General features: G+C 47.4%; 1 protein-coding gene across 1 annotated transcript in view; it reads right to left on the bottom strand.

The window, feature by feature from the left end:
- Window positions 1-18968, bottom strand: part of Kndc1 (kinase non-catalytic C-lobe domain (KIND) containing 1) — a gene marked incomplete in the record, with an annotated part of 58392 nt that extends 39424 nt beyond the window's left edge. The window contains 6 exon segments of the mRNA XM_005402083.2: window positions 1427-2163; window positions 3541-3658; window positions 3999-4145; window positions 10553-10611; window positions 11318-11516; window positions 18539-18968. Of these exon segments, the coding sequence (XP_005402140.2) occupies window positions 1427-2163; window positions 3541-3658; window positions 3999-4145; window positions 10553-10611; window positions 11318-11516; window positions 18539-18640 (1362 nt within the window).
- Window positions 18969-27367: the final 8399 nt, after the last annotated feature.

Raw genomic sequence — 27367 nt, 5'->3', positions numbered from 1 at the left:
TTTTTTTTTTGCGGTACTGGGGATCGAACTAATGACCTTGCCAGACAAGTGCTTATGCCACTCAGCTATATCCCCAGCCCTCAAACCTTTATAATTATGGGCTAAGGAAGCCTCTTTTTTTGTGTCTGAAGTATCCTGTTTCAGGTATTTTGTTATAATAACGAAAAACAGACTAATTCAGCAAATTATACACTTGACTCACTCCCACCTGGGAGGAGTCCACTCTGATCACCTACAGCAAGGCTGGGAACAACCCCATCCTCCTAGACAGCTGGCTCCAAGCAGAGCCCTCTGTCTCTCATAAAGGATGGTACGGGCTGGGGATACCCTGCCCTGCCTGGGAGAGCACATCCTGCCGAGGGGCTCTGTGCTGGCAGCTGCACACATTTGAGGGTTGATAAGGCCTCAGATCAGGCATGGATGCTGCCTGGCCTTCTCCACACACCAAGAATGACAGGTGTGCAGTCTTAACCCACAGTATTGGTTTCTAACGTCTACTCTGTTATGCAGTTATTATTATTATTTATTTATTTATTTTGTGTGTGTATGGGTGTGTGTGTGTATGCCACTGTGAACTGAACCCAGGGCACCTTTTTTTATTAGTTGATGCAGGATCTGCCTAAGTCACTATATTTTCCAGGCTGGGTTTCAGTTTATAATCCCTCTGCCTCAGCCTCTCAAGAGTACTGGGATTATAGGCATGTGACACCATGCCTGGTTTGGTTTCTAACTTAAAATAATCAGAAGAGCAGGACAAGAAGACCCTGAGGTTAGAACTGAGGAAACAGGGCCCCCAGAGTAACCCCACCAGGAGCTGCTGTCCCAGTCCAGGAAAAAAAATCATGCCTTGGGCTGGCTTGCTTTATAGGTATGTAGGGCTGGAGCCGTATAGTGTAGGGTGGAAGCTGGTGGGAGTGGCTGCTTTTTGGGTTGTCCAGAGATGAATATCCCTCCTCAGAAGGCTGTGAGGAGAAGCTTTGGCCTTGGCGTCATACCTGGAGTGAGAGCTGGCCTCAAAAGCTGTATTAAAAAAGAGGGCAGCTTGCTGGGTATGGTGGCACACACCTGTAATCCCAGCACTGCGACTGAGGCAGGAGGATCGAAAGTTCAAGTTCTGTGTCGGCAACTAAGTGAGACCCTATCTCAAAAAACAAGAAAAACAAAACAAAACAAAAGGCTGAGAATGTAGCTCAGTGACAGCATGCCCTGGGTTTGATCCCTAGTATCAAACAAAAACAAAAGCAAAGCAAAGCAAAGCAAAGCAAAACAAAACAAAACAGGGCAGCTCAATGAAAACTTTGAAATTATTAGGCAATAGTGAAGGCTGTGGTGCCACCCTCATGTTGACCGAACCCCGAGGTCCTGGAGAAGTATGGCGACAGTGCCCAGCTGTCCCGACTCCCCAACCCCTGCCTTGCCCACCTACCTGCTCCGATGCAGTGCTTCCTGGCTTCCCGCCTCCTTCCAGAATCCCCTCGGTGTTTCCAGGAGTCTGGGTTTCGTGGCCTGCATCTTGAAGGTCTACAGGGTGGGGCGAGGGTCTGTTCTCTGCAGGCCCCTGGTCAGGGGATGAAGTATCTGGCTGTCCTGAGGCTCCTGGCTCTCTGTCTGTGCTGTGGCTGGATCCCAGTGCCTCTTCTAGCTGGAGTCTGGGTTCCTGCTCAGGCCACAGCCTGCTTTTGGACTGTGCCCTGAAGCTTGAGAGGCCATTTTTCCCCTCCAGAAGGAACTTCCTGGGATCCGGGGGGAAGAAGTCAGATATAGTTAGCTGCTTTTTCGAGCTGGTCAGTGATAGGCAAAAGGCATTGGCCTCAGGGCCCTCAGACAGCAACCTGGGGAACGTCTGCACCTTCCTCAGGCGGCTCCTCTTGAGTATGTCTCTGTCGGGCTCACCAAGGAGGGATGTGGTGTCCAGAACAAGGCTGGCCAGCCCCTCCCGGCTGGGGCTCTCACCATTTTTCATGGGGGCTGATAGCAGTGGTTTGGTGGGTGGGGGCCTGGGGCCCCGGCTGGCCTCCCGCTCTGGGTCTCTGGGGGCAGGAGGCTGGGGCTGGCCCTCAGGAGTGGACAGGGCCTCTGGGTCAGCGCAGAGGTCTCCAGGGGGTCTCTTGGGCCCCACACTTCTTGGAGCAGATCTCCCCTTCCAGGTGTTCTCGCTGACGTCTGGGTGCAAGGTAGGACATGGTTACTATGGAGGATCCTGGACCGAGGACCCGCACCCCAGGTGGCTCCCACCACCACTGTGACCCTGCCCCACCCATCTCTACAAGCACCCTGAGCACATGTCTAACAGGTGGAGACTCCTGTCCCCCCCTGCAAACCCCGACCATTCCCTCCGTGCAGGCCCAGAGATGAGCTGCCTGCCTCCCTGTCACGTCACCCAGCCAATTAAAGGCTGCAAGTAGAGAGGCTTCTGGGCTTCCCTTCCCTCACCATGCAGAGCTGCCCATGGGGTTAGCCCTGGCTGGTCCAATTATCTCATCCCAAAGTAGCTCATTTTCTATTATGATCACACAAGTGATTCCCCAAAGGAAGGAAGTGGGTCTGGCCACAGCTGTGGGCTGTGCACTCTTGTATACACGCCTTGGCGGGGGCAGTTCCAGACACAAGTTCCCTTTGGCAGCTCTGCTGCCTGTTTCACACTGCGCCCTTCTCACAGTGGCTCTGCACTCCTGGCTTGACACCCTTGTTCTGCCTGAGCAATGCTGGCAACAGCCGCTGGCAAGGAGGCCCCTGTGAGGTTCTGGATGGCTTTGGGGCTCCATACATCTTTTTCCTGAGGCCCACTAGGCTCCTGAGATGACTTGAAACTCATGTAAGCCATGAAACCCCAGATCACAGCAACAGCTTTTCATATGGAAGGAAGGGTGGCCTACCAGATCTGGGTGGTATGGGCAGGCAAAGCAATGGTGAAATGCCGTGTCCCTCGGCCAGAACACAGAGGTGAGCTAAGACAGACGAGCAATACTAGCCTCGGGTGCTTCTGAATTGGATCCTGAGCCTCCCTTCTCATTGCATGGCGCTGCAGGGCTTGCTCGTAGGCACTGAGTAAGTGTGGGTGTGGGAGCGTGGAAAAGCTACAACGTGCCCCGTGTACACAAGTGTGGAATGTATGACAGTGCAGGTGATATGCACGAGCGTGTGAATGCCTGTGTGGGAATGTGTAGTAACAACAGACACTTGTGAATTTGTGTGTGTGAAAAGTGTAAACACAGAGTGAGTATGTGTATGTGGGGTATATATGTGCCCTATCTCAATGTGTGTGATAGTGAGTGTGGTGGGTATTTATAGGACATGTATGTTAGCATGACTGTGTGAGTGTGCAAGTATCTGTTGATCTGTGTGCCTACTATGTGCACACTTCTATTAGTGGGTGTGTACACACATATATGTATTTTGCACATGCATGTGTATATGTGTGTACTGAGTCTAAATTCTGCATATACTGTATGTCTATATGTATACACATATATGAATATATGCGCATATGTAGAAGTGTGTATGCATACAAGCATGTACATGTGTCATGCATGTGCTTACCCTGAAATGCTCCAAAGGACTCGATGGATAGCACCCTCCTCCCGATGGCTGAGAGACTCCGGCATAGGCGGCATGAGGACATGGGCTGCATCTTCTCCTCACATAGTGCTATGATGCTCTAGGGACATGTACGCACCTTTCAGGAATGCAAATTCCCCAAGAGGAGGCTCACCCTCCTGAGACCCTCCTTCCTGCACATAGCTAAGTGGTGGTGCCCAACAGTCCCCAGGGCCACCCGACCTGCATACCAAGTGCACCTTCTGCCATAAAAGACAAGATGTCGTGGAGTTACAGAAAAGAGTTTTGCCCATGGTGACTATAAGTCAAAACTTTTCATTACAAAAATGTACAATGAAAATCAAGTCGTGGTGTAAACAGGATGCAACTGCTATCAAATTCTGGAGATGTTGCTGGGGCCCCATGGTGTGGGTCAGATGAGGTCTAGGCCTCTAGTTTACCTTCAGATCTGGCCGGTCTCTGGGATCCTCTGCCTGCATTTGGCCCAGCAGTGTCTCCAGGTCCAGGCTTAGCTTGGGCTCCAGCTCAGGATCTGCCACATACTCGAGGGCAGCCTTCAGTGTGGCTCCCAGAGAGTAGATGTGAGCCTGCAGCACCAAGGAACCGTTAGTGCCTCCTCTGCCTGCAGCTGCGCTGTTAACCTGGAGCTTGTGGACTGGCTCAGCACATGCCTGCAATAGTACTGGGCACTGGCCCCACTGCAGCCATCATCCCCAGGGGAAACAGTGGCACCAGTCCATGAGGCACTCCAGTCTGGGTTTTCACTGGCCCTAGAGCCCCACCAGCCCCTTTTACACTTCCCCCATCTCATCCCCATGTGGCTTGGCAGGGTGCAGACACTGAGCTCCTCCCAAGGGCTGTAACTCCTTTCACAAGGAGGTGGAGTATGCATATGTGTGTGTGTGTGTGTGTGTGTGTGTTACCCAGGGTCTCACACATGCTAGGCAAGATCTGCACAGGATGGCTTTTCCTTTTGTTGGAAAGTGGGGTTTTCCCTAACTGAGCACGTGAGAGTGGGTTTGTACGAGGCTTAGCCAGGATGCCAGCCTTGTGAAAGTCCTTGGCCTAGAGCCTGGTAGGCTGATGGCAGCTGATGCCTCCAGCAGCTAGGCACTGCCACACCTGTCTTGTTTCACGAAACAAACAAAAATGGCTCGTATTATATTGTAACTGCAGTGACTTTTAATATTAATCTGGGAAGGACCAACTTTTTTACATAATAAAATCTGTTTTATAGAGATAGGGTCTGTCTTTTTGATTTGTTTTATTTTTAACAAAATAACTGGACATATTTATAGGTCAAAATGCAATGTCTTGACACATGTTTACAATGTGGAATTATTTGCCCCTGGCTTGTTCTCCTGTTTTAAAAATCCTACCTGTTGTATTGACTCTTAGAATTCTTGTGAGTTTGGTGGCTATATAAACGGTATGTTTAAGTTTTATTTCCAGGTAATTACTGACACAAAGGAAAACACTTATTTAGGGATGTACCTTATGTTCAGCTGTCCTCTGACATCTTCTATGCTATGTTCTAGGTCTACAGGTCACTGACAGATGCAGTTCTGCCCTGTCCTCCACACTCTGTCCAGGGTCATACCTCACCCTGCCCCCCACCGAATCCATCCATTCTTCTCATGCTCACACTGCAGACTCTGGGTCTCCCCACTTCTCACAGATAAACTCAGGGGCCTCCCTCATCTCCCCCTCACATGCTGTGAGGACACAGCCAAGCCACAGAATGTCTTTAAGCCATAGGGTGGTCCTCAGTGTTGTCACTTTTAAAATAATAGAGATGGCAATGGGTAGAGCACCAGTGAGGGGCAGCAGGACATGGGGAGAGGAGGAGCCTGCAGCCTGCTGTAGCTACCCACCCCAAACTGGCACCCTTCTCGCTCACAGTCCCTCCATGTCTTGGAAGCTCCTCACTCCTCACCTGGTGACCTGCCTGCCCTTCAGTTCCAGCCTAGACTCACTTGCTCACATTGGCCTCTGGACCCCTTGATGGAAACAAGGACACCAGTCATTTCCTTGCAGCCCTATTTGCAGGCCCAGTACTTTTGCCCTGCCTGTTGGTCTCCCATCAAAGATGGTTTCCCTTTGTGGACTGTGGCCTCTGCACAGCAGGACCCCATCTGCCCTGTGGCTCTGAACCTTGTCGAATGCACACCCAGTGAGTGTGCATTCATGTGACACGTGAGAAAGCAAACAACATGTATCAGGCCTGAGCTGTCCTAGTTGGTCCCTGAGGCGCCCACATGTGCTCAGGGCAATGAAAGCAAGAGAGGGTCCTGTGTGGGCTGGAATCTGGTCCATTTTTAACTTGGGGAACTAGGCAGCCTCTGGAGTTTCCTGAGCAAGGAGTAAGGTGTGCAGACACGGTCTTGGGAAGATTTGCTGCAATATATCCTGGAGATGTGGGGAGTGGAGGTGTCAGTCTCAGAAGCAGGAAGGGAGATAGCCCTGGAAGGTGGGGAGAGGCTCTCTGGTGCCTGGAATATCTAGACCAGCACAAAGGGGGTTCTGGCCTACGTGAAACTGCATTGCGCATCAGTACAGTGAGGTTTGGGGTAATGGTCAGGAGGAGGTGCATTTGGGTCAGCGAGAGGGTGAGCTCGGCCTGAATGAAACTGTCAACCACCTTTAACAGAGACCCAGGAGGCCAGATCAGGGTCTCATGTGTCCAACACAGAGGCTGAGCCAGCCAGACTTTCCTGGAAGCACAATAGCACCAGGAGGGTGAGCTGAGGTGTTGGTGCCCTGAGTTCTCGGTCAGAGAAGGCACCTGAGCTGTGTGACAGGATCCTGCTAGACACGGAGGCTTACTTGAGGCAATATCCTGGGGGTCAACATGTGTAATAGTTAAATCTCTAAGGGATCCTGGCAGCCTCCAGCCAAGGTCACCAGAGTAAAGTTAATGTGGGGCAGATCAGAGACCATAGGCACCAAGGACCGGCAGGGGGTGTGTGGGCACAAGCCTTGGCACACCCAGAAGCACAAGGGTAAGGTACAACGAGCCCTCTCCCTCTGTGGTTAGAATGACAGGAAAATCACCTCTCACCCTGGGAACTGAGACAACTTGAAGAACAAAAGGCCCCATTGCTGGATGATTCTGAGATGTGAAGACCAGGACCTATCACATGCCCATCAGCCTCCTACATCCATCCTGCATATTGATACCACTGCATCCTGTATCTGGACCACCTGTGCCTGCAATGGACTTCCAGGAAAGTCCCACCCCACTGAATTCAGGCGCCTATAGTGCAGCGGTTCCTGCTATGTTGGGCCTCAGCTCCTCTGCAAATGCGGGAACATTGTGCACTCTACAAGGAGAATAGCATTCACCCACCAGCAAAGCCAGGAATTTCAGTGCACTTACCTTGATGGTTAGTAGGTAACTGAGCAATGAAATAAAATAAATGAAATAAAATGCTACAGAAAAGACAAACAACTCAAAGAGCAGGTTTGAGTCATACAGAGAAGCCTGCATCCCAATCAGTGAATACAAATCTCCAAACAAAGAAAACCTTAACAAACTGCAAACAACAGGCACACAGGCAGCACTTTTCACTCACAATTTGACAAGAGTCAGGAATTACAAAGAGAAAGACAAAGACAAATAAAAAGTCGCAATGTGTTCAGAAACAAGAACAATTGTTGGAAATGAAAGCCTGCATGATAGACTTTACACAAATGCTGGGCAGAACGAGTCAGCTAAGGTCAGCTTTGTTCAAGTCCACCCACAGCAAACACAAAAACAGGATGAAACCCTGATCTCTGCTGCGTGTTGTCTAGATGTCACCCTGGGGGGTGCCGAGTGCTAGGTACATTCTGACTCCATCTGGATGCTGCTTATGGCTTTTGAGCCTCAGGCTCATGTCTCAATAAAAAGTAACAGCATCAGCCAAGCATAGTAGCACATGCCTGTAATGGCAGCACTGAGGAAGGCTAAGGCAGGAGGATCATAAATTCAGATTCTACCTGGGCAACTTACAGATGCTGTTTCAAAAAAGGTGGGCTGGGTATCTACCTTAATGGTAGTTGCCCATGGATTTGATGCCCAGGAAAACACCCCCATACACACACAAAATAAGAAAATTCTAACCCATCACAAGGCTAAGGAAGACATCTCAGTGGAAATTTTAAAAATATATATTTAAAACCAAACACTATGTGGCAAACCTCACAGGATAGAGCAAAACTCGTGTTGAGGGAAATTCACAGCCTGAAATAATGACAATGATATTAGAAGGAGGAGAAGCTAAAAATGGAAGAGCTGAATCTGAAACTCAAGTTAGAAAGGGGAAAAAAGGTAAAGAAAAAGAAACTTAAAAGAAGTAAAGAAAGCATAAAGAACAAGAATCAATGGAAAAAAAGATACAGACATGCCAGGAAACACCTCATGATGCAGAGAGGACTCTGAAAAAAATTAACAAAATAACCTTTGGCCAGACTGACAAGCAAAGGAAAGAGAAAGTGCAAGTTAATGTGCTGGGAGAGGCTGAAGCTGGAAATTAGTCCTATGTGTGGGGGCAAGACAAGGCCAGAGTGCCTAAAGCAGTCAAGCTACCTCAGGCTTGAGAAAAACATGCTGCCTGGACAATTTCAGTCATTAGTCACTAGGCAACCTTGTGTCTCCTGAAACTAACTTTGCAAAGGTATAAACAAACCCCCCTACTGTTGTTATTCAGTTCTTCTCCTCCCATCAGGAGAAAAGACCTCCACCTGACCTCAGCTCAGTCTCTTGTCTTTATTTTCTAAATCCCCTTGTCATTTCATGATAAATATGGGGTACAACCTCCCTACATTCATGGGCAGTGTGAGGAGAGGGGGCAGCCTACAGAAACCATGGCAGGGGAAGTGGCATCCTTTGGTACCAGCCCTTTCAATGCACGGGTTTTTATCTGCTGTAGTTTACCAGAAAGTTGACTCAGTAAAAAGTACAAAGCAGGTTAGTCCTGTAACTAGTAAAAATTGAAAGCAATTAGAAGTGTTTTTGCAAAGTAAACAGATGGCAGTAGCAGTGAGTTTTACCAGACTTTCAAGGGATAGATCATATACAAACAGAAGAAAATGAGAGGGTTCTCAGACAAGACTGGGACAATCCTGATGTCAATGCCTGTCAGAAACAGCGAGAGAATGTAAAATTACTAGCCACTCATGAAAAATATGGGAAAATTCACACCAAGCAATTGTCAGTCCAATTCAGCAGTTAATAGGAAAGATAAGGCACTTGGCTAACCTAGATTTTTCTAAGTAGAACAGGGTGATTTAATACCAGAAAATAAACATACAAACATTAAAAGCTTAAAATTACATGATCATGTGAAGAGTTGCAAAAAGAGCATTTCATAAAGATGGAATATGCATCCATGACAAACTGGTGAATTCAACATAGAAGGGAACTTGTGGCTAAGTCAAATGTCATCCTGGCTAGCAAAAAGTGAAAACACACTGTTAGAATGGGGATGTGGGTGGGGATGGAACCCATGCCCTGGGCAGGATGGATATACTGCAGTTGCACCAAGGTCCTGGCACAAGGGAAGCCTGAGGCATCACCACTGTGGGTTTTTGTCAGTGACTGAGTCAGTTAAAGAGAAAAACCAAAAGAATCTATAAATTATTAGAAATAAAGATTTTACAAGATGGTTGGATGTAAAATTAAGTATTAAAATGAATTCCATTTCTGTAAACTGGCAACAAACAAGCAGAAAACTAATTAAAAGATGACCGTCGATTTTAGAATGGAATCAGACCATAAATTCCTGAGAGTAAATCTACTAAAACATATCTCAGGTCACCATGGTAAAAGTTCTAAAGTGGTACTAAGAGATGTTAAAGAGGAACATAATAAGTGAGGAAGTGTTAGGTGTTCATAGCAAAGAAGTTCATACATTATAAAGATGTGAATTCTCCCCAAATTGATCTACAGATTAGTGCCATTCCAGACAAGATGCCAACAGGGCTTTTCATGGACTGTGATAAAACTTATTCTAAAACACACATGGAATAAGGGTTGAGAATAGTCAGATCACTTGTGCAAGTGGCAGAGCTCACCAACAATGGGTGATTAAAAGAATGCTGTTCCAGGGCGGGGATAGATAGATGAGTGACCAAGCAATAGAGCAGAATGGAGACCCCTGAAGCTTTCTATCTCTGTTGAGCCTGTGCATACAACAGAGGCAGTGTGCTCTGGGGCCAGTCAATAAACAGAGCTAAGAAAGATGGCCATCAACATAGAGCAGGATGAAAATGATCCCTATCCCACACTGGATCAAAAAATTTGGCTATCATATGCTGAGTTAGTCACTTCAAATGTGTGCATATATCTGAACATCACTGTGCATTCTGTGCAAATGGACAAATTTTGTTTGTCAGTTATACTTTAATAAAGCTAGAAAAAATCAGCTCCAAGCGAATTAAGTATGAAGAACAGAACTTCAAAACTCTTGGTGGCAAATATCAGTGAATATCTGTTAGACCTTGAACTGGGGAAGTCCGTTAAGGACACAGTCTACACTAACAAAGGAAGCACTAATTGATGTGATCACTTTAAAAGCACTAATTGATGTGATCACTTTAAAATTCTTTTTCATCAGAGGATACCTGCAGGCACCTTTCCCCAAATTGTGGTTCAAGAGGTCAGGACCATTTTCTTTGCTTTTTTTTTTTTTCAGAACCATTTTCATAACAGTACTGAGATCTCATTTGCCTTATTCACCCTTCCTTCTCTCCTGAGGTTTCAGAGGCCACAGGATGTGCTATTGCAGTAGTCTGAATGAGATTTCATTCAGTGTCCAAGGCCACTTCTCCCACACACAGAGCTGTCCTCCAGCTGCCACCAAGGACAAAGGTGGGGGCCCCAAGGACAGCCCCAGTGGGGACAGTCCAGCACACTCAGAGGCCACCCACTGCAGCAACCAAGGTAAGCAGTAACCACAAAGGTACAGAGGAAGAGGGAGGGGCTTGGTGAATGGCTTTTCCCAGCTCTTACCTCAAAGGTGTTCCCGGTCAGGTCAAACTCTGGGGGGACAAAGGCACCCTCGGGGTCATCTTGGGGAAGAAAAAAGAAGGTATTTTGATCATATCTACAAAGAATCAGTGAAGAAAGAAAACTACCAACTAGAGCTCAGCCCCTCAGATCCTCCATGAAGGGCCAGGAAGGTGCAACCCAGGTCCTGAGGTCCTCTCCCTACATCCCCTCCCTTTGGGCTGGGCATCCCAGAGGATGGCTTTAAGAGGCTAAAGAGTCAGCAGTTAAAAAGAGAAATGGGCACCTTAACTGTAAATGTGGGAAACTGATTTCAAATGCCAGGAGAAAAACATTTCGTTTGGCTTCCCAAAGAAGGACAACTGAAGGCCGCCATTTGGGAAAATCATTCTATCAGAACAGGCTCTCCAGGGAGAGAGGGGGCTGGCCCACCGCGGCCAGGTGAGCCTCATCTATGATTCACTGCAGGCCAGGAGGGGAGACAAGGAGCCCAGAACTCCCTCAGGGTTAGAGTTAGGGTTAGGGTTACTGCCTGCACCAGCCAAGTCCCTTTTCCGTTCTGCAAGGGCATGTATGGCAGCCTTGGGGAATGTGAGACACTTGGCTAGCACAGCCCAATGTCTGGCCTGCCTTGCTCCAGCCATGGTACCTCGGGCTGAGGGTGCCATCAGGCTCCAAGGAAACCTGGACCCTGGGCATGTGCCCTAGGTCCACTCAGCTGCCTCACAGGTGGCTTCTACTCTAGCTGCACCGCCCCTTGGACCTCACCACTGAGCTGCTCCATGAAGCACACGTTTCCGCTGGTGTTGAAGGCCAGAGTGTCGGGTGTGATGCACAGGGTCTGGAAGATGGCAGAGTGGGCAATGCTCCGCATGGACAGGCTGCACTCCAGGCATACAGCCCAGGCCTCCTGCTCGCTGAGGCCACTGTCCCGCAGGGAGAGGATGTCAGCCAAGGACACGTTCTCCTGCCAAAATACACCTCAGTGTAAGCCCACAGAGGGGCCTCCTCTAGGCAGAGCCCTGCACTCCACACTGAGACTGAATCTCTGGGTAAGCAACCCTATGAGCCAGGAGAAGGGTTTTAGGCAGGTCTTTTAAAAGCAAGTCATCCTGCTGCTCCCTGGATGTCAAAGCCATCTAGCATTTGTTGAAACACCAGTGTGCTGCCCGGAACAGGTGTCTGCTCATGTAGCCTGGGGATGGAGCCATTCTCCCTGGAGGCTGGCTAAGAACTTGTGCCCAGCTACTCACCTGCTCAGGGATACCCCTGACCCCACAAGTTCGTAGCTCAGCCAGCATGCTGAGGCTATGAACATGAGTCACAGGTATCTGTGGAGATGGAGTCAATGCCTACAGAACATGTATCTGTGCACAGGAAGCCTTCAACTGGCTAATGTGGCATAAGCCTATGACATAATCACATGTATATCACATGGTGGTGAAGCTGCCTCGATGCTAGCTACAGGCAGCTTACACGGAGAATGCAGTTGATGCAGTTGATTGCTTACCAGCTCAGCTTACCACAGATATCCAAGTGGGTTCTGTGACTGTGAGAACTTAGCTGTGATGGTCAATACCAACACTCACACACATACCCACATTACAGATGCACACCCACACACATGCACATACAAACATGCATCCACAGGTATATGGACCCACTTGCCATGTTCCTATTTGCACACATGTGCATACACAGAAACACACAACCCTCTATACATGCACACACTCAGTGACATATTAACATATATACTTTTTTTTTTTTGTCTTTTTGAGACAGAGTCTCCCTATGCAGTTCAGGTTGGCCTGGAGCTCACTTCGTAGCCCAGGCTGATCTTGAACTCGCAACGATCCTCCTGCCTCAGCCTCCCGAGTGCTGGAATTACAGGCATGTGTCACCATGCCGAGCAACATATATACTTTCATATGTTCACCTATGTACCAAGACTTATCCACAGGCATGCACATATTCCCAACATTCCCATACATTTCACATACCCTCACTTATGTATGCACACTCACACAACAAGAGTGACAACTTTTTTTTTTTTTTTTTTGAGACAGGGTCTTGCTATGCAGTTCAGGCTACCCTTGAACTCACTATGTAATCCAGGTTGGTCACAAGGTCACAGCCATCCTCCTGCCTCAGCCTCCCAAGTGCTGGGATTACAGGCATGTACCACCACATCTGGCAACAACTATTCTTATATACACAAGCACATACCACAAATACATACCCTTTCACTTATTTCCACATGTACAACTGTATTTATACGCCCAAACCCTGTCACACACATCCACACAATACTACATGAACCAGTCACACATAACAATACCACACTTTCTCATGCATATGCATGCACACTCATATACACATGCTACTACATATACACTTTTCTATGTTCATACCTAGTACACATACTCCCATGTACAAGTGCACATTACATTCACACTCACAAACACAGAGTTGCTGTCACATGTACATAAGCACTCAGACTCACACACACATCAGGCACCCTGGAATTTAAGCCCTCTCCTGGCCTACTGTTCCTGGACTCCCTCTCCTGGCCGTGTTTGTGCACTGCCCCTCTTACAGGGAGGGTGGGAGGTTTTGAGGGAGGTGGGCTGGAGCTGGGGTCAGCAAAGGATGTGGACATCCCTCAGAGAAGTGGGGACATGATGAATGGGGCGTGAAGGGGCAGGCCCCCCACCTTTTCCTCCACCCTTGGCTGAGCCTTGCCTAGGACAGCCAAGTGACCAGGTCCACCTTTGGTTGGTAATGCAAGGGGTGCCCGGAAGCACAGATGAGGGGATAAAGGACTTCAACCAACCAACTAGCCAGCCAACAAACAGAATCATTATCCCAGAGTGGAACTTGGCTGAGTTTCTGGGTCTGCTGCCTCCCGCATGCCTAGCATATCCACCTGTCTACTTCCCTTTCACAGTCCAGGGAGAGGCCCAATGATGTCACTTCCCCACACCTTCCAGCTCTTTCTGTGGTGGGAAACTCCCTGGTGTGCTCCTGGGATTGTCTGGTTGATAAAGATCTTTGTGATGTGGGCTCAATCCTGCAGCCTCTATGTACTACCCAGGGCCACTCAGGACTGAAGATGACAGCAGTGCCCAGCTAAAGAGGTGCACACAAACGCATTCACATGTACCACACCTGCACAGACACGTGTGGCTTGCACATGTATCTTCACACATGGACCTAAACACAAGTGCACAGCACAGTGCATACACATATGTATGCGCATGTGTTTACCATGGACATGCAAGCAAACAAAGGCACACACTAAGTGGGATAAACCCCCGCAGACCCCACGTGTCTGTGACATTCAGGAGAAAGGAAGCCAGCCCACAATGTGAGTCTGAGCCAGTCCCAGTTCTACGGCAGGGCCTGCCAACACCCTGCTGGCTGCTGCTTACACTGGCCAACAGGCCTGCCTGCTTACCCCCTCCCCCACAGTGGCAGGGTGTGCTGCCAAAAGAAGGGAGCCTCATGAGGCAAGCTTGTGGCTCAAAGCACCACATCCTGGTCAGGCCCAGGAGGAAGTTACTCCTGGAGTTGGGAGCCCCAGCTACTCCTCAGGGCAGCTAGATACCTGCAGGCCCCAGCACCTATGGGGGGAGGTCTAAATGTGGAGAAGCAGAAGCCCTGGGGATTCTCTGGGTTGCACTGGGGTGAACTGTGAGGGGTCACCTGAGTCACTGCTTCTGGCCATGGCTAAAGCCTCGTCAACAATGGGACCATCTCAGCCCCCTGACATCTGCTTTCCCCAGGTGGCATCCAGCCCATGGCGCCCTGTTGGCTCCCCTTGTCCATCACCAAGGACCCCAGGTCTGAACACTGGGCCTCATGATCACCTGCCCTCTGGAGTCCACAGCTGCCCTTGCCACCTCCCTGCTCTGAGCCAGGTGCGAGGAATGACTCTCCTGTGCCAAAATACATGGCAGCTGAACTAGGACAGGTGGGAGTGTGGGAAGAGCTTTGGCTAAGGTGCCAGGGACAAGGCTGAGAGACCAGGCAGGATGTGGGCAGTGCTTGCCAGCTGCTCAGCCTTAGTCCATGTCCCCACTCCCAATTCTAGCAGACACCCCACAGCCACCGCTGTGCACAGAAGCCCACCCTGTAACTCTGTTCTTGCCTAGAGAAGAGGCCCCCCCAGGGACCTGTGGTTCTTAGCCTCACCACTAGGCTGGTCCAATTTCAGCCTGCTTGTGTGCAGCCCAAGTGGGCTCTGCAGGATTAATGGACAACAGCAGACATTTCAGAGGGAGGCAATGTGCTAGGAATAGAAAAGCAACTTTGGCTCCAGCAGAGGCCCATCTGCATAGGGCCCCCATACACCCAGCCCACACGAGGACCCCACACAGATCACAGCATCATGACTCCCTGCGCGGAAGCCCCTGCCAGCTCTTGCCAACACAACCTGACCTTGCACTGCCAGCGAACCTCGGGTGGTTCCATCTGCCAGTACAGCCCCTGTTCCTTCGGCAGATGAGAATCTTTCACACTCCAGCCTGCACTTTTACTTCCCCAGCAAGGTGCTGCCCAGGTGTTGCCCAGGGCCATCCAAGCCACGTTCCCTGCAGGGCAGGAAAGAACAATTGTGTGGGTGCCATTTGAAATTTGGAGCTGGGCGTGGTGGCGGATGCCTGTAATCCCAGCAATTGGGAGGCTGAGGTAAGAGGATCGTTGCGAGTTTGAGACCAGCCTGGGCTACAAAGTGAGCTCAAGGCCAGTCTGAACTCCATAGCAAGACCCCCTCTCAAAAAGACCAAAAAAAAAAAAAAAAAAAAAAGGAAAGAAATTTGGGGGGTATGGGAAGGCAAATGGATGAGACCCTCAGAGTGGGCTGCTCTCAGAGCAGTGGCACTTTAGTTCATTCCTGGGCCCCAGAGAGTGGGACCCTTGCCTGGTTAATATAGAAACCCATTTCTTCTGTGCATTGAAGAACCTACTTACTCTGATAGGCTTTAATTTGGGGTTGCAGGGGACCCAAGGTCACTGTGCACATTTCAAATATACTTCTCAAAACTAGTTAACTTTTCAGCTGTGGAAGGTCCTAAAAGACCTGCCAACACAAAACTGAAGTCACTTCCAGGAGCAGGGAAGTCCCCAGGCCCCTGAGCTGCCAGATCCCGAGGCCTGGGGAGCTCTGAACAGTGCTCTACTGGTGCACCTATGCGTGGCTGTCCCTCTGTGAAGCTCTCCTGAGTTTCAGGCTGCCTTCTACGCGTTTGGGTACAGCTCATAGGCCCTGGAGGGCACAGTGAGAATAACTCCGTCTTCACAGGATGTTCCCAGCTGTGGGCCCCATCCCTCTTCAATCCCCAAGCTTGGTCCAGAGCCCACTCCCATAAAGTTTTGGGAAGGCTTGCTGGACTTGGGGGTGAGAATGCTCTTGACCCTTGGGAAGGGAGACAGGAATTGTGCCATCTGGCACTCAAATGGCACCGTCTTCATCTCCAAGCCTGTTCTGGTCCGCAAGGCTGAAAACAATAGCACCGCCTGCCTCTTGACCAGGCGGCAAGTGCTGACAGCCCTGACCACAGCCTCTGGGTGTGTATCTGTCTTTCCTGTAGACGTGGTCCTGCCCACATCCTTTCATGCTGTTCTGTCCCTGATCCTGCATCTCCTTTTCTACAAAGATTGAAATTCCATGTGAATCCAGGGAGAGATACTTCTTTCAGGAAACCGACCTTGCTCAGGGCCTGGACAGAACATCTTCACTTTGTACCTGGAATCCTCTGGTTGTACTAACTCAACGTTACTACCTGCAGGTGGCCAGGGACACAGAGTGGTTACAACTTCCAGGACCTAGCCAGGCTGTGCAGCCTACTTGCCAACAGCTCTGGGTGGTTCCCAAGCAAATGGTTCTCACACATGTGTGGTCCCTGTGTCTTTAGGGTCCACCTGAGTGAAGCTGCCAGGATGCTGGTCTCTCTACCTCATCAGTGAATACCAAGATGTTTTCTAGCAGGCTGTTCTCACTCACATTCCCACGGCAGCAATAGAGCACTGACTGCTGGGGCCCTCAGGTCCTGCTGGCACACACCTGTCCACTTTCTCTGTTACCAGCCCCCTGGTATTCACAGTGTACATGTTTTGCATTCTCTAGATTATAATAAGGTCAAACAACTTTTCATGAGTGCACTAGCCATTTGGGTTTTCTCTGGGTCACAATGGAAAGTGATATTTCAGGGGGTCGTGGAAGGTCTGTAGATTTCTACCTCTTGACCTCAATGGAGTGAATCCCTATATTCTATTCATAGGACATGACCTGTATCTGGTGTCCATCTCACTTTTCTGGGCGTTTCCTTTGGCCTGGGCCACACTGACCCTTCCTGGAGGCTCTTCCAGCACTGCCACTAGGATGATGACAAAGCCTCGTTCTTCTCCACCCTACACAGGATGGCTTGCAGATTCAGCCCAACTACAGAAGGCTGTGATAGGTACAGAGTAAAATCTTTCAATGTAAACCAAGGCAAATATGTGCAGGAAGCATAAAACCGAACCCGAGATGTGTTCTCAGATCAAGCTCAGTATTGGCTCAAGGCTGGCCTGGGGGTCCCTCTTGTGAACAGGAGCAAAGACAGGAACCTCCTCCCCAGGTGAGAAGCCCACCTGAACTTCCCATTGGATGCCACTAAAACAACAGTTTTTCAGTTCATCTAGAGGCCTTGGCACAGTCACAGAAGGAGACCCCTCCTCCATGCACTTGTGCATGTGGAAGCAGCTCCAACCCAGAGGGGCCCTGGGGACATTCCTATGACAGAAGGTGTACGGCCTGGTGAGAAGGCAGACCTCTGAGTGTGAGACTGTAGCATTACTGCAATCTGTGGTCTCAGTCACTGCTTTGGTGTGCCAGACCCTCAAAGCTCAGCAGCTAATACAAAAAAGTGCTGTGTGCAGAGCCCTGTTCTCAGATCTGCTTCTGATGGTGACTAGAAGACAAATTTTCTAGTAGAGACACTGAAATGTGTCCTGTCTTCCGGTGGGCTGAGGACACCCTTTCTTCCCCATCAAAGCCAGAGAGAGATCCAAAGGTTTATTTATTCCCTGGCTTCTCATCTCTGCAGCCTTCAATTGCACCAAATCCAGGCCACCTCAGGGGTGGAGGCAGTGCCACCCCCTGCACTGCCCAGAGGCCTCTGGACGGCTGGGAAGCAGCCACCGGCTCTTTGTCTCTTCAGAGCCCACTCCTTCAGGGAACGGGTAGGGGCTGGCAGAGGACTCAGGCCCTGGGGAGTGCACCCATGGGGCACCCGCCCCAGAAGGGTTCTGGTTGAGTTTCACCCACCAGTTGGCCAGGCCTGCCCAGCGGGGCTGGTGAAAAATCTTCAGCACCACAGTGTCCCCAGCAGGCTGCAGAATGCCAGATTCCTTAACGGGGACCCAGAGGCCCAGCTTGGAAGGGTTTCCCCAAAGACTCCATATTCTCGGTAATGGACAGCATGCCCTGTATCCTGTGGGGGCCACCTTTCACACTTGTCCACAACCATGGACCCCAAACTCCAGCCTTTGACTCTAAGCCCCAGCCTGTGAACCTAGTGGGGCCCTGCTTCTCTGCCGCTTGGAGCGGAGGGGGCTACCTCAGATCTTGAGCAAATCAGTGAGCATCTTCAGCTCTATCCTGGGGTCTCATCAGCTCTAGCCCTCCAGTTCCTGTACCTACACTACAGGGGGAGGTGCACAGTGCCCTCCACTGTCCCCTGCGCTGGCAGACACCCATTCGTCTGCACAACAGTTATAATCAGGAGCCCACCTCACAGCATGGGGGGCACCAACTTCTGCTATGACAGCCCAAAATTTTATTCTATGCGGCATTTCACCAGTCCTGGGGGAGTCTGAGGACAAGGACCCCCAGTGGCTATCACCTGCCAGCCAACGTCTGCCAGGGGCCTGGGCTGCCCATCATTCCCTGCTCCTCCTCAGACCCCTCTTCGGAATGGGAGGGGTGCCCGCAGGCCCGGGGCTCACCTCGTCTTCCGGCAGGGTGGGCAGCGGCTCAAAGTCGTAGAAGTCCAGGTCCTTGACATCTTCCTCGTAGAAGCCCGCGGCGGCCGGGTCCATGGCCTGCATGGTGCGCGCTTGGCAGGGGCCTGCGCGGCAGGTTGGGTCTCCGGCCGCGTCCGCGTACCCCTCCAGGTCCCCTCCCCCCGTGTTCTCTCCCTAGCAGGTCCCCTCCCCAGCTGGCCGCCGCCTCTGCGCTCGCCCGGCCGTGCTGGGCACCGCCGGCTACGCGCGCCCGGCCGCCATGGCAACGCGCCCGCCGCCTGCCGCAGTGTCGCCGAGCGGCGGAGCGGGGGACGCCTGGGGCGGGGCTGGGGGCGGTGCCCTGAGGGCCAGTGGTCACTTCGGAGGGTGCGCGGGACGCCTGGGGGCTTAGCGGGCGTTCTTGGTGACGTGAGCCTCCCAGGTGCACCGGGCGCTGCTGCGTCGCCCTTGACCGTTCGGGGCGGAGCCACTCCGGGGAGCAAGCAGACACCGTGGTCTGCGCCTACCTGAGTGTTGTACACGAGAGGCAGGAGGCGTAGAGGGGCTGGACCCTACCCAGACAGTACCTGCGGTAGGGTCCTTCTTGGATTTTCCCTGCCCCTCTCCAGGGGTGGGCTGTCGCATCCAGGTGGCCGCTGCTGCACCAGGGGCTGGCTAGGGGACAAAGGTCTGGGCTTTCCTCAGCACTAGGGTGAGTCTTGCCATTAGCTGGAGCCAGTGGTGGGGCGGAGAGCCAGGATGCATCCTCCACAGCTAGGTAAGGGCCAGCTTGCCTTTTCCCTAGCTCCTCAAAATATGCTCATCATCCTGCCTGGGACCCCCGACTCCTTAGCAGAACTGCGGGTCAGATCTCCAGCTCACCCATGTGGCTGGCCTTATTCCCAGAGTCTAGCAAGGCCGGGCACACAGTAGGCACTTAATGTATGCTTCTTGCATGAAGGACACGCGACTGTGGCAGGTCTGTAAAGTCTGAGGGTGCAGTGTGGGCAGGGATATTAATTCCTAACATTGCATCCTTGGGGCAGGCTGCTGCACTCCCCAGCCGTGCCTGTCTGGTGTGAGGGGCATTGAGGACATGGGAGAAACCAGGCCTCAGCTCAGAGCAGGTGGGTGTTGGGCAGTGCCCTTGTATCCAGCCAGGCAGCCTCACCTTGTTTGAACTCTGATCCTAAGCCAGGTGCAGTAGTGCATGCCTGTAGTCCCACATACTTGGAAGGATTGCTTAAATCCAAAAGTTCAAAGCTAGCCTGGGCAATACAGGGAGATCCTATCTACGAACAAACAAACAAACATCCAAAGCCAAATGAAACCTGATTTAAACCCAATTCAGAAAGACTGAATAAAAAATTGGGTCCCCTTTCCCCCATCCTTGGAGTGTTTGGGAGCTCTGAGCAGTAGAGGGTTAGGGGATGGGGAGGGTATTCAGAAAACGAGTTGGAGAGAAGGCATCTCACAGTGTGTGGCTTTGGCCAGCTGTGCAAGCCTGCTGTGCCTGGGCACCACATGGGGTCTGCAGCAGCCCAGCCCCAGTCTCAGGAGGGGAATATATGGCGGACAGATCCTGCTCCAGCCTGTCCTTGGAGCCTGCAGAGTACAGCTGCGTCCTGGGCCTCAGGTACCCCTGCTGCAGGGTTGAGAAGCTGCAACCCCCTTGCTGAAGTGTAGATGTGGCCCTCATCTGTCCCCAGCCTGTGCTCCCTTGGGGGAACCTGGGTCTGATACAACCACAAAGAGAAGGCTTTGAATTTTGTCAGGTGCCTCTGGGACCCAGGTTTAGAGGGAGGACTTGGACACTCACTGAGAAGGACAGAGATAACCCCATCATAGGGAACAGTCATGTCACATGTGTTCCGGGGTCTAGTGATGCACTATTCACTCCAGAAAAAAGTACATTGTGATTTGGATTAAAATTGAACACTAGAGTGAGTCAGATTTGGCTGTGGCAGCTGGAAACTACAAAGTGGGCATTTCCCTTACTGGTCAAGTACCATACTGCTTCTGAAGAGAGATGGGGCATGGTGAATTGGAGAAGGGCCACTGAGGGGCTACTGGAGGGCCTGGGCTGGAGCAGTGCCATCTCTTCTTTTACAAGCTGGCTACTTCCCTTGAAAGGTTTGTGTCTTTGGTCTTTCCTGTTTTGTGTGGTGATTTCCCATCTTTCCAGAGTTGATGACACAGCAAGATGGGTAACGGGATGTCCGGGTGATCTCAGGATGCTCACTTCATGACAGCCCGGGGAATGGCCTCGCAGAGTTGGCCTCTCTGTGCCTCTTCTTGCCCCCCCCCCGTGTCCCCATCCCATTCTTCCTGAGGCCTCCCTGGTGATATAAGAATTCTACAGAGGCATCCAATCTGCACGGTCAGGCCCCTGGACAAGGCCATGCTTAGTGACATTCTGCTCTTTTTATATTCCTTGGGTGACCTACTCATTCTCCACTCTACCACCTTTCCTGAAAGACCCTCCCTTTTTTGCAATGACACTTCTGCCCCTCCACTCTTCCGGCCTGAACTGCCTCTCTGCCGGGGGCCTGCGTTCTCCTAACTTTTCTCCTCAAGAGGTGGCCAGGCGCCCAACCAGGGACACTTTCACCTGAGACCTTGTTTGTATTGCTCCCTGGACCCTTGTCACGTTTGGACACTATCAGGATTTGCCTTGTTCTCGGAATCCCCATTGCTCCATGAGATGAGGGCTCACTCCTCCTCAGAGCATGCGATCAGCGCTCAATTTGACCAGTTGGTGCACAGAGGTGGGTGAAATGGGTGGCTTTAAAACCTTGGCTCTTATTTTCTCAAAAAGAATTTTGGCAAGTTGTCAAATCAGTTGTACATTTGGAATTCGACCTTTAATTTTTGTTTTAAAAAATTAAAACGTAAATAATTACAAAGAATGCAATTTTTGGTGTGTTCTAAACATTGACACTTTGAAATTAAACTGTTAGTCATTCTTGTTAGTATATACGAGAAGCTAAATACCAGAGTGGCTCTGATACCCACTAAATCATTCAAATCATTCAATCATTCAAAAATCCGTAAATACATTCTTTTCTAAGTCAGAAATTTTCTCTTGAGGGTCATTTTAGGCACCTAGTTTTGCTCAGAATTTCATCTCACTGTGATATGTTTTTATTCCTGAAAGTATCCATTGATCCCTCATCACACTCTACATACACATGTAAGTTTTAATAAATTGAATATTTAATAATTTAAAAAATTAAACTTATTTTGCTTTTTATGACCATAAGTCTTGATTTAGAGGACAGAAATAAATGACAAAATAGTTGATGTTTTTGAGAAGTAGGCACAGACAAACAAGGAGAGTGGACACCTGCTCCTGCTGCTTTGCAGCTGTGACTTATCCTGGATATTTGGTCTCTGCGCATGGACACTGGGCTGCCCTTGTCTTGTTGGCTTTTGTTATGGGGCACTGGAGGCAGCTGGAGAATCAGAGGAGCCCCTACCCTGAGTAGGTCCTCACAGTTACTGTCTCCAGGAGAAGCTCACTGTTGCTTGCTACCTGTCAGCTGTTTGACATCTGAATACAACTTCCCAGCACACCCAGGCTGCTGCAGTCCTTTCCTGCTGATCTGCTGGAGGAAGTTGGCAACCACACAAATGTGTAAACTGAGCACAGACTGAGACTTGGAGCGTGAGGGTGCCGGTCAGGTTTTCCTTGCCAGCCCACACTCTCCTGAGATGTATGCATGCTGGCCTCACCCAAGCTCCTGGCCCATGTGCCCTTTGCCTTCTCCAGTGAGTCATGATGCACCTTGAAGGGTTCATGATGCACCTTGTGCTTGGGGAGGTGAGATCACAAAAGACAGGCATCTATTACTCTGCTGCCCTTGGCAACATGCCCAGAGTGGGGACACTCCAAAGAATCCAGGATAATTTCTTACACTTGGAGGGCTCCAGAAACCCTATCTCCCCCTTTGAGAATTGGAATGAGCAACTATCCAGGAAGTTGGGGGTGGGCCCAGTGAGGAAGGGGACAGTTCACCCCTCAGCAGTCTGGTCAAAAAGTTACATCTCTTCCAACACACATGAATGCATGCACACACACACACACACACACACACACACACACATGCTCATGCACAAGCACATGCTGTATGATTCTGCTTTTTATAGTTTTTCCTATGTTTATATCATTACTATAATTTAGCTTTGCCCCCTTTTTCTTTGGATATTTGTATACATTGTGATCATACAGTACATTTTTTTGTGTGGCTTTTCTCATGGTTTCGAGATCCAACCATATTGTTTTGGTAGTTACTAGTAATTTGTTCATTATTATTACTGAACCATACTCAATTATGTGAGCACACCACCGTGTATATTCTCTTTCCATAGATGTTGGGTGATTTCTAGATTTGATGTATTATCGCTTCTCAACTTTTTGGCTAAGAACAAGTGTACATTTGATGTATTATGAACAGAGATACTGGGGACATATTTGGTTCAAATTTCTCATTGCACACACTTTTTATCAGGCCTATAATTGTGAATGGAATTTCTGAGTCATTATGCACATGTTAAATTTTTATAATTTTCCCCAAGCAGATGTCCAATTGATCAGAGGCCATTTACTGGAGACATTCTTTTGTCCACAGGTTTGTCATTTTGATTGTTGTCCAATCAAGTGCATCCATATATTTCTATCTCCTCACTCTTCTTTTCCACTGGTCTTTTCCTCTGTCTTGCTGTAGTGTAAACTTGTCTTGACAAATGCAGTGGTCTCCATCTTCTAAGTTTATCCTTGTCTCCTTCTTTTTTCTTCAAGAATATCTTGGCTGCTCTTGTTCTTTCATATTTCTGTACAAATTTTAGGATCAGCTTGTTGTGTTCCTTAGGAATCTGGTTAAGATTTGGTTGGGATTTCACTGAATCTGCTCATCTGTAAATCTTTGTAATAAGTGTTTCTCTAGTCCATGAATATAGTGTCTATGTTCTCTTTAGTCTTCTGATAATGTTTTGTAGCTTCCTATGAAGGGATCTTGTGCAATTTTTAGTATATTTACCAAACTATGCTGTGGTGTTATGGTAAATTATATCTTCGGAAAAAATTATTTTCTGTTTAGACCATAGACATAAAAAAGATTTTTGAATAATGACCTTGTATTTAGCAATTTTTATAAACCTATTTATTAATTCTAACCTATGGATAGATTGCTTTGGATTTCCCATGTAAGCAATCATATTATCTGACAATAGTAACATTTTGACTTCTTCACTAATTCTTGTCATGCATCTTTCTTTCTCTTTCTTCACTGTTTCTACCAGGATCTCCTATGTAGTAATAGAAGCGGTAATAGTAGTCTTTTTTGTTGAATTCCTAATGTGAGAGAAGGTAAGTTTTCTATTTCACCATTAAGTATAATTTTGTCATGGGATTTTATACCTCCCTTTAGCAGATTAAGTTCTCTTCAATTGCTAATTTGCCAAGTGTTCTTTTAAAAATCACATATAGACATTAAATTTTGTCACATGTGTTTTCTGAATCAATTAAGATGTTCATGATTTTCTTTGTTCTGTTGATATGTTAGATTGTGTTGATAAATAAATGTTAACTGTTAAGCATATAATTTTGCATTGCAGGAATAAATCCACATGATTGTGATATAGTATTATTCCCAATATTGCGGGGTTTGTTTGAATAATGTTTTGTTTTGTTTTTTAGACAAGGTCTAGCTATGTAGTCCAGGATGGCCTTGAACTCACTATGTAGTCCAGGGTGGCCTCAAACTTGCAGAGATCCTCCTGCCTCAGCATCCCAAATCCTGGGATTACGGGCATGCACCAATATGCCCAGTGGTTGAATAATATTTTGTGTAAGAATCTTTGCATTTATTTTTATTGGCCTGTAATTTGTCTTTCTTATAAAGTCCTTGGTTGGCTTAAGTACCAAGTTTATGCTTGCTCATGACTTTTCTATTCTCTGGAAAAGTTCTTGTAAAATTCTTATTATTTCTTCCTGAAGTGTTTGGTAGAATTCTCTGATGAAGCCATCTGGCCATCTGAACTGAGACTTTTTTTTAATGAGAAAGTATTAAATTATGGATTGAGTTATTAGTAGTTACATTATTAAAATACTTTTGTATTTTCTTAGCTTTACTATATTCTTTCCTGGGAATTTACCTGTTTCATCTAAGTTCTCAAACTTAAATGGCATATTGTTTCATGTATTATCTACCCTCTCTTTATCTTTCATGTCTGTAGGATCTATGTTAATGGCCCCTCTTTAATTCTCAACATTTGTGGCTTGTATTTCTTTTTATGTTTTTGGATCAGATTTGCAAGGGCTAAATTGATTTTATTAATATTTAAGTGAGCATATATATATATAATTTTTATTTTGTTATTTTGTGCTCTTTTCTTTGATATTTCATTTCTTCTACTTTTGGTTAATTTCTTGTTACTTTTCCAAATTCTTTTATTTTGGTACTGCAATTTGAACACAGGGCCTCATGCATGCTAAGCAAGCACTCTGGGTCTGAGCTGCATCGCAGCTCTTTTAATTTTTATTTTTAAAATTTTCTCGTTTTAAAGAGAATTAGAAAACAATAAAAATGATACAGAATTTCAAAACAAAATGATAGGAAATTAACAACCAGTATTATTTTGCATATTGTTATCTTCAAAGTACTTGCTCAGATTACCAAATATAGGCATGTCAGATTGATCAAACAATATAAGCACTAAATGTTCCTTTCAGTGAACTAATAGAGATTAGTAATACCATGATCTTAGCTATCATATATATGTATATACACATACATATATACATTCCTTCCTTCTTTTTTCCTTTCCCTCATTCCAGTTGTTCTTTCCTTTTGAGCAGAGCACTACTCCGCTATAAAGAAAGATAAACTCAAGGCTTTTATAGGTAAATGGCTGCAACTAGAGGCCATACTCATAAGTGAAATGAATCTGACTCTCATGTGTAAATACCGTATTGTCTCCCTAGTGTAAGAAACTGAAAGAGTGAATAAGATCCGACAGGTACAATAGATATTGTGAAAGGGAAAGAAGCTTCCCTTTTTATTTTGGGACAAAGTTTCATTAAGTTGCCCAGGTTGGTCTCAAATTTGTGATTCTCCTGCTTCAGCCTCCGGAACAGCTGGAATTATAGGTGCGTGTACCTGGCTGCTTTTCTAAATTCTTGAGATGGATGTATAACTCAGTGGTTTTCAACCTCTTTCTTTCCTTCTTCATGCCTCCCTCCCCCCATAAATTTTCTCAAAATATAGTTTTAGCACATATACCACATTGCCATTGTCACTCAGGTCAAAATATTTTCTTCAGTTTCCGAACATATGAGTGTTTTCTAGTTATTCCAATTTTAATTCTTTCTAGCATAAATGCCTTGTGTTAAGAGAATGTTTGAGACTTTGTTTATGTTCCAGAATATGTTGCACTGTTGGATATGCTCACTGTGTTCTCTGTATGCCATTAATTCAACTCTGCTGCTCCTGTCACTAGAATTTCTATACCCTTTTCATTTCACTCAGCTTGTTCTTTCAGTTCTGAGAAGGGTTAGTGAAACCACTCATTATGATTAGATTGCCCAGTTTTCTTAAGTCTGCCTATTATAATGTATTGGTTATTATTACACATATATACAATTTTCAATCGTTATACTTTTCTATTAAAGTTATCTTTTGCTTTTATGAAATCCACATCTTTATTTGTGAATTTTGGCAAGTACTTCCTGCCTTAAAAAGTATTTGAGCAAATATGTTGTGAACTAAAATCTACAGTGTTTGATATTAATAATAATATTAACATTAATATTAATATTAACAAAACACCTATTACCTAGGCAGGCTTTTTTCACTTTTATTTTGAAACTTTCTATAGCTTTATATTTATGTTGTGTCTTTTATAAACAGAAACTGTAAACATAGATAAGGATATACATAAATCCCAGTGTGGTCATTTTTATGTTTCAACTAAACATTTATATTGAATCTAATTACTGATATATTTGTGTAAAATCTGTCTTTTTTATGTGCTTTCTGTTTGTCCACTTCCTCTGTGCTTATTTTACTCTTTTCTGTCTTGTGTTGCATTGTTTATTATTGTATTATTTTGGTTTTCTTCTGTTTCTGTTTGGAAGTTTGTAGAACTTCCAGAGTCCTTGTTTTTGTTTTTAATCAGTTTAGGAAAGTTCTTATCCTTCCCTTTGTCTCTCCTTTGCTTGCTTGCTTGCTTTCTTCCTTCTTGCAGTATTAGGGATTGAATCAGGGCCTTCAGGCTGAGCTACATCTTTAATCTAATTTTTTATTTATTAAATTAATTTTATGGTACACTTGTAATATACATAATGATCATATTCATCATATGGAATTTGTACCTGTACATAATATATCTTGATAATTCTTTTATCTCTCATCCCTTTCCCCTCCCTTCAACCCTTTTGCCCCTCCTTATTTGAAAAAGCTTTGTTTCCTTTCTCTCCTTCTATTCTTATTTCCTTTTCCCCCCTTTCCCTTCTTTCTCCTCCCTCCCTTGTTTCCCTTCCTATTTGAACATTTTCTTCCTGCTTCCTAATATCTGTCAGACATTTTGGTCCTTATTTATGCTTTCAGTTTCTCACACAAGAGAAACAATGTCATATTTAAACATGTGTGTTAAAACAGAAACACTAAATCTATTGGAAGAGAAAGTAGGTAAAAACCTTGAAGACGTAGGGGTAGGCAGAGAGTTCATGAAGAAACACCAAATTACATGTGAAACACTTGAAAGAATCAACAACTTGGATCTCATCCTACTGAAAAGTTTCTGCACATCTAAAGAAATCACCAGCAGAGT

The sequence above is a fragment of the Chinchilla lanigera genome, unplaced genomic scaffold, assembly GCF_000276665.1.
Source record: "Chinchilla lanigera isolate Chin_1 unplaced genomic scaffold, ChiLan1.0 scaffold00076, whole genome shotgun sequence".
NCBI lineage: Eukaryota > Metazoa > Chordata > Mammalia > Rodentia > Chinchillidae > Chinchilla > Chinchilla lanigera.
Note: the sequence above shows the minus strand (reverse complement) of the source record. Positions and strands in the feature narration are given on the sequence as shown.